At 49.7% G+C, this 10,568-nt stretch overlaps 1 protein-coding gene across 3 annotated transcripts; it reads left to right on the forward strand.

Moving 5' to 3' along the window:
• Positions 1-565: 565 nt before the first annotated feature.
• LOC138757742 (DNA damage-inducible transcript 4-like protein) lies at positions 566-9,292 on the forward strand. 3 transcript variants are annotated; one of them, XM_069925518.1, is made up of 2 exons: positions 566-845; positions 7,125-9,292. In XM_069925518.1, exons 1-2 carry the CDS (start codon positions 653-655, stop codon positions 7,604-7,606), a joined length of 675 nt encoding a protein of 224 aa, XP_069781619.1. In that variant the 5' UTR covers positions 566-652; the 3' UTR covers positions 7,607-9,292. The 3 variants fall into 3 exon arrangements, with proteins under 3 accessions (XP_069781619.1, XP_069781620.1, XP_069781621.1); XM_069925519.1 differs by lacking the exon at positions 566-845 and adding an exon at positions 2,311-2,542; XM_069925520.1 differs by lacking the exon at positions 566-845 and adding an exon at positions 4,066-4,505.
• The last annotated feature ends 1,276 nt before the right edge of the window (positions 9,293-10,568 follow it).

Raw genomic sequence — 10,568 nt, forward strand, 5'->3', positions numbered from 1 at the left:
CTGTGGGTTTCAGGGAAATGACCAGGCCAGCCACCATTGATGGCAGCGATGGCTGGCCACACAAACAGCTTCCTTCATGTGATTGACAGATCCACTGGCCGCCGATTCCTGGTGGACACAGGGGCTGAGCTCAGCGTCCTTCCCCCCACAGCATTAGAGACTCACACCCAAGCGGGCGGCCAATGGCTCCATCATCAGGACCACAGGGCACAGATTCAGATCGGAAGGAGAAGTTCCACTGGAGGTTTGTCCTAGCCTCTGTGGGCACCGCGCTGTTAGGGGCCGACTTCCTCAGAGCTCACGACCTACTGATTGATATGAAGGGCAAAAGGCTGGTTAACGTCCGAACATTCCACTCCACCTCACTGGACACAGCAGAAGCCCGCAGGCCCGAAATTGCCACCGTAGCTGCCACCAGGGACGAGTTCAACAAGATCCTCCATGAATTCCATGCATCTTAGAGCCACTGTTCAATGCCGCCCTGCCCCAGCATGGGGTCTTCCACCACAATGCCACACAGGGCCCCCTGTTGCACGCTAGACCCAGACGGCTGCCACCCAAGAAGCTCCAGCAGGTAAAGCAGGAGTTCTCCAGGCTCCAGGAACTGGGAATCATCCGGTGCTCGGACAGCACCTGGGCATTGCAGCTCCATATGGTCCCAAAATCATCTGAGGGCTGGAGACCATGCGGGGACTACCTTCAGTTGAACGACGCAACCACCCACAACAGGTACCCGGTGCCCCACATACAGGACTTCTCTACCAACCTCTACGGCACACGGGTCTTCTCCAAAGTGGACCTCGTGCGGGGATACCATCAGATCCCAGTGCATCCAGACGACGTGGGTAAGACGGTTATTATCACCCCTTGGACTTTGTGTTCATTTACCTGGATGATATTCTCATTACCAATCACAACCGCGATGAACACAAAGCCCAGCTCCGCACACTCTTTGCCCAGCTGGCAGACTTCGGCCTCACGGTTAACATGGCCAAATGCCAGTTCAGCAAGGAGTCCCTCCAGTTCCTGGGGCACACCATTTCGGCGGCTGGGGTCGCACCGGCACCGGAGAAGGTAGCGGCTGTTCAATGATTCCCCAAACCCTCCACCCTGAAAAGCCTCCAAGAGTTCATGGGGATGGTGAACTTTTACCATCGTTTCATCCCCGGAGCCATGCGCACCATGCGCCCATTGTTTGCGCTCATGGCCAACAAAGAGACTTTATTTTGGACAGAGGAGGCAAACAGGACTTTCATTGTGACAAAGGAGGCTCTAGCCAACGCCATGCTGCTGGTGCACCTGCGGCCGGAGGCGCTCATGGCGCTCTCCATGGATGCCTCAGCTACGGCAGTGGTGAGGGGGGGTTCTGGAACAGTGATTCAATGGACAATGGTGCCCACTGGCCTTTTTCAGCAAGCAGCTGCACCAGCCAGAGCTCAAATACAGTGCCTTTGAATAGGAACTTCTGGGGCTGTATTTGGCCATCCGTCATTTCGAGAGCAGGTCATTCACAGCCTTCACGGATCACAAGCCCCTCACTCAAGCACTGGCGATGGCCAAGGATCCGTGGTCTGTCAGACAGCAGAGCCACCTCTCGTATGTGTCTGATTTGATGACCAACATCTGACACAGGGCTGGCAAGGACAATATGGTGGCGGATGCACTCTCCCATCCAGCCATCAACACTCTCGTGCCCGGCCTGGATTACGAGCAACTGGCACAGGCACAGAGGAACGATGCAGAGACTCAGAACTTACGGACCGCCATCTCGGGCCTCAAACTCAAGGATGTCCGGGTGCCCAGCAGCCCGGACACATTGCCCTACGACGTCTCAACAGGCACGCTGCGCCATATGGTCCCGCTGCACTGGAGGGCGAAGGTCTTCAGTCTGATCCACGACCTCGCTCACCCAGTGGTAAAGACAACTGTGCGGATGGTTGCGGAGTGGCTTGTGTGGCATGGGCTGAGGAAGGAGGTGGCAGAACTAGCTAGTAACTGTACCAGGTGCCAGACCTCCAAGGTCCAGTAACACACGTGAGCCCCCATCCAGAACTTTGACCCGGCAGTTCGCAGATTCCAACACATCCACGATGATGTTGTTGGGCCCCTGCTGGTGTCCAAGGAGGCTTGTTACCTCCTCATGGTGGTGGATCAGGCCACAAGGTGGCCGGAGGGCATCCCGATTAAGGAGGCCTCTGCAGAGACGTGCGCCAGGACTCTGGTCAGCCAATGGATTGCCTGTTTCAGAGTCCCGGCGCACATCACTAGCGACAGAGGGGCACAATTCACATCTGCCCTAAGGACTCAGATGGCGAAGCTCCTGGGGTCAAGCTCCACCACACCACAGCATACCACTTGCAGTCCAATGGGACTGTGGAGAGGTTCCACAGCCTCCTGAAGGCATCGCTTATGGCCAGGCTCTCTGGACCAGACTGGGCGGACAAACTATCCTGGGTCCTCCTCGGGATTAGGACAGCACCCAAGGAGGACCTGCAGGCTTCAGCAGCGGAGATGGTCTATGGTACACCACTTTCCCTGACGGGTGAGTTTTTCGCCCTAGACCCTGACACCATGGTCACTGACAAAAACCTGCTGGCAGACCTACACAGGAGACTGGCCTCCCTAGCTCCCCCACCCCTGGCACGCCACGACACCCAGCCATTTCATCTCCCCAAAGAGTTTGACTCGACCCAGTTCATTTTCGTGCAGAGGGGACCACAAGGTGCACCGCTACAGTGACCGTACGAGGGGCCATACAAAGTCTTGCACCAGTCTGGCGGAACCTTCCCCTGGATGTTGGGGGGAGAGAGGAACATTTTACGGTGGCCCGCCCGAAGACGGCCCATCTGGACTTATCACAGCTGGTGCAGATGGCTGCGCCCAAGTGCCGGGGCCAGCCACCAAAGCAACAGGACGCGTAGCCGGTTCTGGGGGGGGGGGGTGTGTGTGGCGACGCACATCCTCATGGCGAACCGGCCCCGCTTCTATTGCCACATTGGAGTATTGCGCACATTGTTCACATCAGTGGTGGATTAACTACCACACAAGCCCCTAGACTGAGCTTTAGTTAGGTTTCCCCTGAAATTGCCCCGTGCCCCACCCGTCGTTGATAAAGTTACATTAAGTTACATTAAATAACTTATATTAGGGGTCTCCAAATGCTCCTTCAGGGAGCCTGAGGTCCCTGCTCTTGCGTGAGCCTGTTGTTCCCACTCCTGCCGGGAGCCCAATATCCCTCCTCCCTTCTGGGCCCCTAGGCTTAAACCTACTCAGCTTAATGGTTAATCCGCCACTGGTTTACACAGCAGTAGGAAATATATTGTTCTGGAAAAGGAATGGAAAGGATTCTAAAAATGTTCAATTCATTAAAACAAAGCAACACATTGGAACCCCCAAGAGTTTGCTGAAATATTATGGACATGTCTTGAAAATGACCAAAAAGGATAAATGGGTTTCTGGCCTTTCTCCACAAAAGTGTGGAACAATGTGGGAGAGCCACATATACTTGGGTTGTTCTTTTCTGGAACACTGGTTCTTATTTCAGACATCACACTTTTGGCATGGGATCTTGGCACAGATACACTGGCTTGGTAATGGTCATTTACAAGGAAAGATACATTGTTAGGTTGCATTACTTGGATGTTTGCAAGTTTACAATAAGATTTCGATCAGCTTGGGAATGGGTAAGGGTAAGTAGATGCAGTTCAACATGGGGAAGTATGAGGAGGTTCATTTGGGTAAATTGAATCATCAGCAACCAGGGCAAGATTTACTCAGTTAACAGTAGGGCCCTCAAGAGTGTTATGGAGCAAAGGGACCTCCGGGTGCTGGCACGTCTCTTTAAAGATGTCAGCGTAGTGAAGAAAGCATTGGGGTCACTTGCCTTCATCAGTCTGGACACTAAGTATTAGAGGGTCCCGGGCCGCGGCAAGCGGGACGAAGGGGCGGGGTGCGTCCTCGCTGCTGATTCGCTGTAGCTTGTGGACAGGCTGAGCCAATTGACATACGGGGTTCTGGTGAATGGGGCGGGGCCAGGCTGTGAGATAGTACTGTGATTGGACAGTCACCTGTATCCATTTCATGCAACCTCTGCATGTTGCCATTCGATGATTGAAGAATCGGGTTGGAGACGAAAGAAAGAAAGAGAGAGAGAGAGAGAGAGAGGAAGAGAGAGTGTGGGCGAAATGATTTAAAGTGTGACAGTCAGTGGGACAGAGAGAGTGGAAGTGAGAGGAGGGTGGAGAAAGTGAGTGGGTGAGACTGAGTGAGCGACAATGGGTGAGAGTGAGTGAGCGACAGTGGGTGGAGGGGAGAGGGTAATAGTGCGGGGCTTGAGTGAGTAAACGTGAGAGGAGATGTGAGTGGCGCTGGAGTGAGTGCGGCCGGGGTTTGACCCAGGGCGTGACAGCACGGGGTGGGTGTTCGGAGTGCACTTTCCGGCGGCGCTCCTGGAGCCAGGATGGTGACGGGCGGCGGTCGAAGGCCTGCGGTCGGCGGAGCTCCGGGTGAGTGAGGGAGCTTCGGGCCCCAGTCTGCCTCTGGCCAGGGTGGCGGGCAGACATCTGGGGCGGAGTGGCAGATTGTCCTCCTACCCTCTCACCTGATCCGTTCCACACCCCATCAAACCCAATCTCCCCCATTTAAACCTCAGTCCACTTGCTCCAACCTTTGTCACCCTGAATCTCAAATGCCCATCACCTACACCCTATCCCATCATCCCACCCTGCTCATAACAATGCCTCCCTCCAGTCACCAACCTCAAACTCACAACAACCCTGGTCAGCCACCAGCTCACCTTCATCCCCAATCCCGATCCCCTTTGGCGTCAATCTCTAGCACCTGGGAATTACTAGACATTCCCAGTCTCACGCCCCCCCCCCCCACCCCCACTAACCTCTCTCCCACAACCTATCCCCTCCTCCACACTGCATCCACCTCCATACCCCTCTCCCACACCCCATCTATGCTGGCTGAGTGTATCTAGAAGTTTCTGCCGCATTCCAGATTTCCAGCATATGTAACATTTTACTGATAAGGCTGGTCCAACAAAATTTGTGGTCGATGGTAACATTAGAACGTTGATGGTGAGGGAGTGTGATAGAACTCTGTTCAGCCATTGTAGAACAGAGAGGGCACCTGTGCAGTAAGGTGGGCTACAGGTGAAGGGAGCTTCAATCAGCAGTGAAACACTTAATGGGATATAAACATTTGAAATATTTTCATTTCTACACAAAAAATTCAAAATATTTCAGAATCAGGATTTATTGTCATGAACGAGTCATGAAATTTGGAGTTTTGTGGCAGCATTATAGTGCAAACATACATATTATAACCATCTTACAACATTATATAAAAAATAATAACAATTTCGTGTACGAAAAATAAGGCAGTGTCTTTGGATCATTGATTATTCAGGAATCTGATGGCAGTGGAGAAGAAGTTGTCCTTGTGTTGCTGGGTGCTTGTATTTAGGTTCCTGTACCATTACTTTGATGGTAGCAGAGTGAAGAGGACATGGCCTGGGTGGTGGGGTCTTTGAGCATCGAGGCTGCTTTCTTTTTAAGACACCACTTCATGTAGATGACCTTGATGGAGTGAAATCTGGTGCCTGTGTGTCACAGGTCAAGTTAACAACCCTCTGGAGTTTATTCTTGTCCTGAGAGAGTTGGCTCCTCCATACCAGGCAATGATGCAAACAACCAGAATGCTCTCCATGGTACACCAGTAGAAGTTTGCGAGAGTCTTCGGTGACATGCCGAACCTCCTTGACACCTCACAAAGTATAGCCAATGGCAAGCCTTTTTGGTGAATGGATCAACATGGAGGCTCCAGGACAAATCCTCGGAGATGTTGACACCCAGGAATTCAAAGTTCTTAACCCTCTCCACGACTGAGCCCTCGATGAGAACACAATAATCTCCTTGGTTTTGCTGACACTGAGTGCAAGACTGTCAGTGCTTGGGAATGTGAAGGCAATGCTGTAATGTCTCAAATTTAAAAAAAAACAAATTTCTGCACAAAAACATAATTAGTAAAGGCGACAATGTTTATTTTTTTAGGTGTTAGTTGACCAGCACAAGAGGCAGGACCTTTGCCAACCCTCCCTCCTCCCATTATCATTGCATAATGTGTGACTTCACATTTGCTCAAAAAGTAGACTGTTTGACTTCTCTTCCCTCCCTTCCCCACTCCTTCCCTCCCTTCCCCACTCCTTCCCTCCCTTCCCCACTCCTTCCCTCCCTTCCCCACTCCTTCCCTCCCTTCCCCACTCCTTCCCTCCCTTCCCCACTCCTTCCCTCCCTTCCCCACTCCTTCCCTCCCTTCCCCACTCCTTCCCTCCCTTCTCCACTCCTTCCCTCCCTTCCCCACTCCTTCCCTCCCTTCCCCACTCCTTCCCTCCCTTCCCCACTCCTTCCCTCCCTTCCCCACTCCTTCCCTCCCTTCCCCACTCCTTCCCTCCCTTCCCCACTCCTTCCCTCCCTTCCCCACTCCTTCCCTCCCTTCCCCACTCCTTCCCTCCCTTCCCCACTCCTTCCCTCCCTTCCCCACTCCTTCCCTCCCTTCCCCACTCCTTCCCTCCCTTCCCCACTCCTTCCCTCCCTTCCCCACTCCTTCCCTCCCTTCCCCACTCCTTCCCTCCCTTCCCCACTCCTTCCCTCCCTTCCCCACTCCTTCCCTCCCTTCCCCACTCCTTCCCTCCCTTCCCCACTCCTTCCCTCCCTTCCCCACTCCTTCCCTCCCTCCCTCACTCCTTCCCTCCCTCCCTCACTCCTTCCCTCCCTCCCTCACTCCTTCCCTCTCTCCTCCCCTCTCTCCTCAGCATGGCCTCTGACAGATGAGTGCCACTTTTCACTAGCTGGGACTGCTGGAAACACTGAGTCAGGCAGCATCTGTGAACATAGGAACTGCATCGTTTCAGATGGCTGGCCAATGAAACATCATGAACTATTCCTCCCTCCTTGTGTGCTGCCTGGTCTGCTGAGTGTTTTCAGTGTTTTCTTTCTGTACCTGCAGTCTTGATTTTTGTCATTTAGTGCCTGTTAGATAGCTATGATACGTGGTGGGAACTACAGCATGTCTCCGTGGGATTAATCTTAATGAACACAATTTCCTTTTGTCTGCAGAACTCAATGAGTGGGATCATGAGCCAGTTGATAACAGGGAGAATGAGGAAGAACAAAGTTGTCAGTTCTTGGTCAAACTCCTGGAAAACTGTCTGTCCAGAGCTAAGAAGACCAAGCTACACTGCTCAGTGATCCTGGTTCCTGAAGGACTGATGAGCAATATTGCACGGAACATGCTGCACCTTGCCTCTAGTGAGCCTTGTGGTCTGCGTGGATGTGTCATCAATGTTCTGGTGGAGATTGAGAGCAAGTGCAGAAAGTTGGACCACATTGTTTATGATTCCACAGTGGTTCCAACTTTTGAATTGACTTTAATTCTGAAGGAGGGTGACAGCATATGGTCTGATCTCCGAGATTTCTTTTTCATAGGGACCTGTTTTAGCCCTGGATTCAGGAAAGCACTGAAATTTTATCCTGGCTTCTGCCTGATAAAGCAGAAACTCTACTGCTCCTCTTCATCTGGGTCCCTGATTGAGTGTTAAATCTGTCTGTAACACATGCCAGTCAGCACTTTATGGTGTTAATTTAATGTCAGAGATTTACATTTAGCTGGAAAACCTACTTTACTCACTTTCTGTTATTTCTCCCCTCTTGGGAATCATTGTGCTTGCCAGCTGCTGTTAAAATTAATGTACCAACTGGTTAGAGATGTTCTGAATGGTCAACTTCTTACCACGAATGGACAGGTCTTAACCAGATTCAGTGATAACTCTTATCTGAGGTTGTAATCGTGGTGGGGAATAGAAATTATCAACAATCATCAGTCTGTTTTGGTGATTGATAAATATTTTCTAAGGTAATGGGAGAATTTGCTGAAATAGTGTTCAAGTTGCAGAGACAGGTACTGAGTCCCAGTGAAGACAGTTTACCTACCAGCCTCTGAGGTATGATTGTGTTGAATACGGAGCTGAAGTCAATGAACCTGCCAGGACTGAGAGGATGGGCAGGGCTATTGCATCATCTGTGGATCGATTTGGCCAAGGAATTTGAAATGGGCCCATTGTCACTGTAGATGCACTTTGATGCACTCCATTACCAGATGTTGAAAGCCCTTATGATCATGGAGGTAAGTGCCTCTGGGGAGTAGTCATTTAGTCTTGCTACTGTCACTCTCTTGGGCACATATCAGAGATATGTACATCAGGATGGTAGTGGCTGCTTTAATCCCATGGGGACAATGAACTGCTGGAGGGAGATATTGAAGATGTCCGTTAGGGCTTCAGTCAGCTGGTCTGCACAATCCCTCAGCATCCAGCTAGGTATGTTATCTGTTTCTGCTGCTTTGTGGGGGTTTACCCTGGATAGGATCCTCCTCATCTTAGCTGCAACCTGTTCCTCAGAGGGGACAGGGCTTTCTTTGATGATATGTTGTTTTCTGTATCGAACCGTACATACAAGGTGTTCAGCCTGTCAGGAAGGGAGGTGTCATTATCACTGACCTGCAAGGTTGACTTGTGGTCGATATGGTTTTAATATTTTTCCACATGCACCTCTTGTCACTGATGTCACACAGTTGTCTGAGGATCTTCTGTGCATATCCCTGCTTTGTGTTCCTAATTGCCTGGGAGAGTTCTGCCCTTCTGTTCTTGGTGCCACCTTATCACCTGACCTGAAAACTGCATCCCAAGCTTTGTGGAGTGCATCAATCTCTGCTTCTAGTCATGGTTTCTGATTCTGTGTTTGGTTACATCCTCTATGCCTCCAAGCTTGCCTCCAACTGTACTGATCAGTTCCTCTGGATTTAACGTGTTCTCTGAGAATTTTCAGTGAAGGATCTGTTTTTTTTTCCACATATAAACCCAGGTGCTATGGTAACTGATTGAGATTTCCAGGACAAGTTGAACACTCTGAAAACTAAAGGTTGTGCTTTTCCAATTGTGAGCTGGTGTTTACAGATGGCAATGCATAGCAACAAGCTTTTTGCTAACTGAGGGGTGCATGGATTTGCTGGGGGAGGAGGGAGAGTTGGGAGGTGAAGTGGTGGGGTTGGGAATCTCAGTGACAATTGATGGGATATGCTGTAGGTGACCAGAATGATGAGCCAAGCTTTCTCGTTCCTGATGCTAGGTTCAAGGAAATTTTGCTGTGGGCACATACTCCATAATCTACATCAGAGATATGTCCCTGTTAAATAAAACTGGTCAATAAATCTGATTTTTATAGCTTGATGCCTTCACATTGAAAGATTTGAATGTTCTAAATGGCCTGCAGCACCAATGCACACCGAACTCTGAAAGATCCTGGAAATAGCCAGGGTTAAAAGAGGAATACAAGGGAACCGAGTCTGCTGAATGTAATCTTCCCAAACTTGTCTGAGCCTCGTATCCCTCAGGATGAGGGTTGACTCCAGAATCTTTACATGTTTAAGCATTCTAACCAAAGAAGAAATGTGTTAATTATAGAATACTCAGAAAACTTTAAGTGGGATTGACTGTAATGAAGGTGTTTCACATTTGGCCAGACCTGTGTACATTTGTGGCCACACCTCTCTGGAGAGATTTACAGGGCTGGAGAACTTCAGTGGCCATGCAAGATGGCTGGTGAGGGTTGGTTTCTATGGAATAGAAGAGATGAATCTGATGAAAGTAGTTGACAGCAGATGTGTCCATGGGAGAGAGGTCATTTCCCTGCAGCATTAACTGAGGATGGCAATGAAGAAGCCTTTCTCCTGGATTCTGGAAAAACTGAGGAAAAGATGGGAGGGTGTAGGTTCAGGGTAAGGGGTAAGAGGGAATCCAAGTTCACTCACTCAGGGTGTTGTCTGAATAGGTGGCAGTAGCAGAGATTCAACAAGTGTCAAAGTGAGCACTTGTGTCACCATGACTGTTAGAAATGTGCTAGTGAGTGGGATGTGTGGATAGGTAGTTCATGGTTGGCATAGTCATGGTGGGTTGAAGGGCCTGTTTCTGGGTTGAAAGACAGACCTCCGCTGGAAAGAAGAGTGCAATATCCAGAACAAGCAACAGCTGATAGACCAATAATGTTTCTGGATCGGATGGTTGGGAACGGAACCCAGTATCTCAATCACTTTAAATGTTAAACAATATCTAAAAATGCAACAGTATGAGGTGACAATGAGTTTATTGTCACAAATACTGTACAATGTATAGATGCAACAAAATTCTTACTTGCTGCTGCCAAAGAAGCACTTGTAAAGAAAAATAACTAATTTAATTAAATTTAAAGAGACAATAAATACATTAGCTCAGGTGGTTCTCAACCTTTTTCTTTTCACTCACATACCACTTTAAGTATTCCCTATGCCATCGGTGCTCTGTGATTAGTAAGGGATTGCTGAAGATGGTATGTAGGTGAAAAGCAAAAGTTTAAAAACTATTGTTTTAATTGTATCGAATTGACTCATAATTTGCACAGTTTCCTAACTCCAAAGGAAATAGGCCAATGACAATTTTTCTCATCAAAATATTTCAGTAATAATTGGGT

This window comes from Narcine bancroftii, chromosome 3 (assembly GCF_036971445.1).
Source record: "Narcine bancroftii isolate sNarBan1 chromosome 3, sNarBan1.hap1, whole genome shotgun sequence".
NCBI lineage: Eukaryota > Metazoa > Chordata > Chondrichthyes > Torpediniformes > Narcinidae > Narcine > Narcine bancroftii.

Bases quoted from the DNA above. Each gene is read 5' to 3' on its own strand.
- LOC138757742 (XM_069925518.1), top strand. From the start codon at position 653: ATGGTCCCAAAATCATCTGAGGGCTGGAGACCATGCGGGGACTACCTT. The intron at 846-7,124 runs GTAAGACGGTTA...TTTTGTCTGCAG, and splicing joins AGTGCATCCAGACGACGTGG to AACTCAATGAGTGGGATCAT.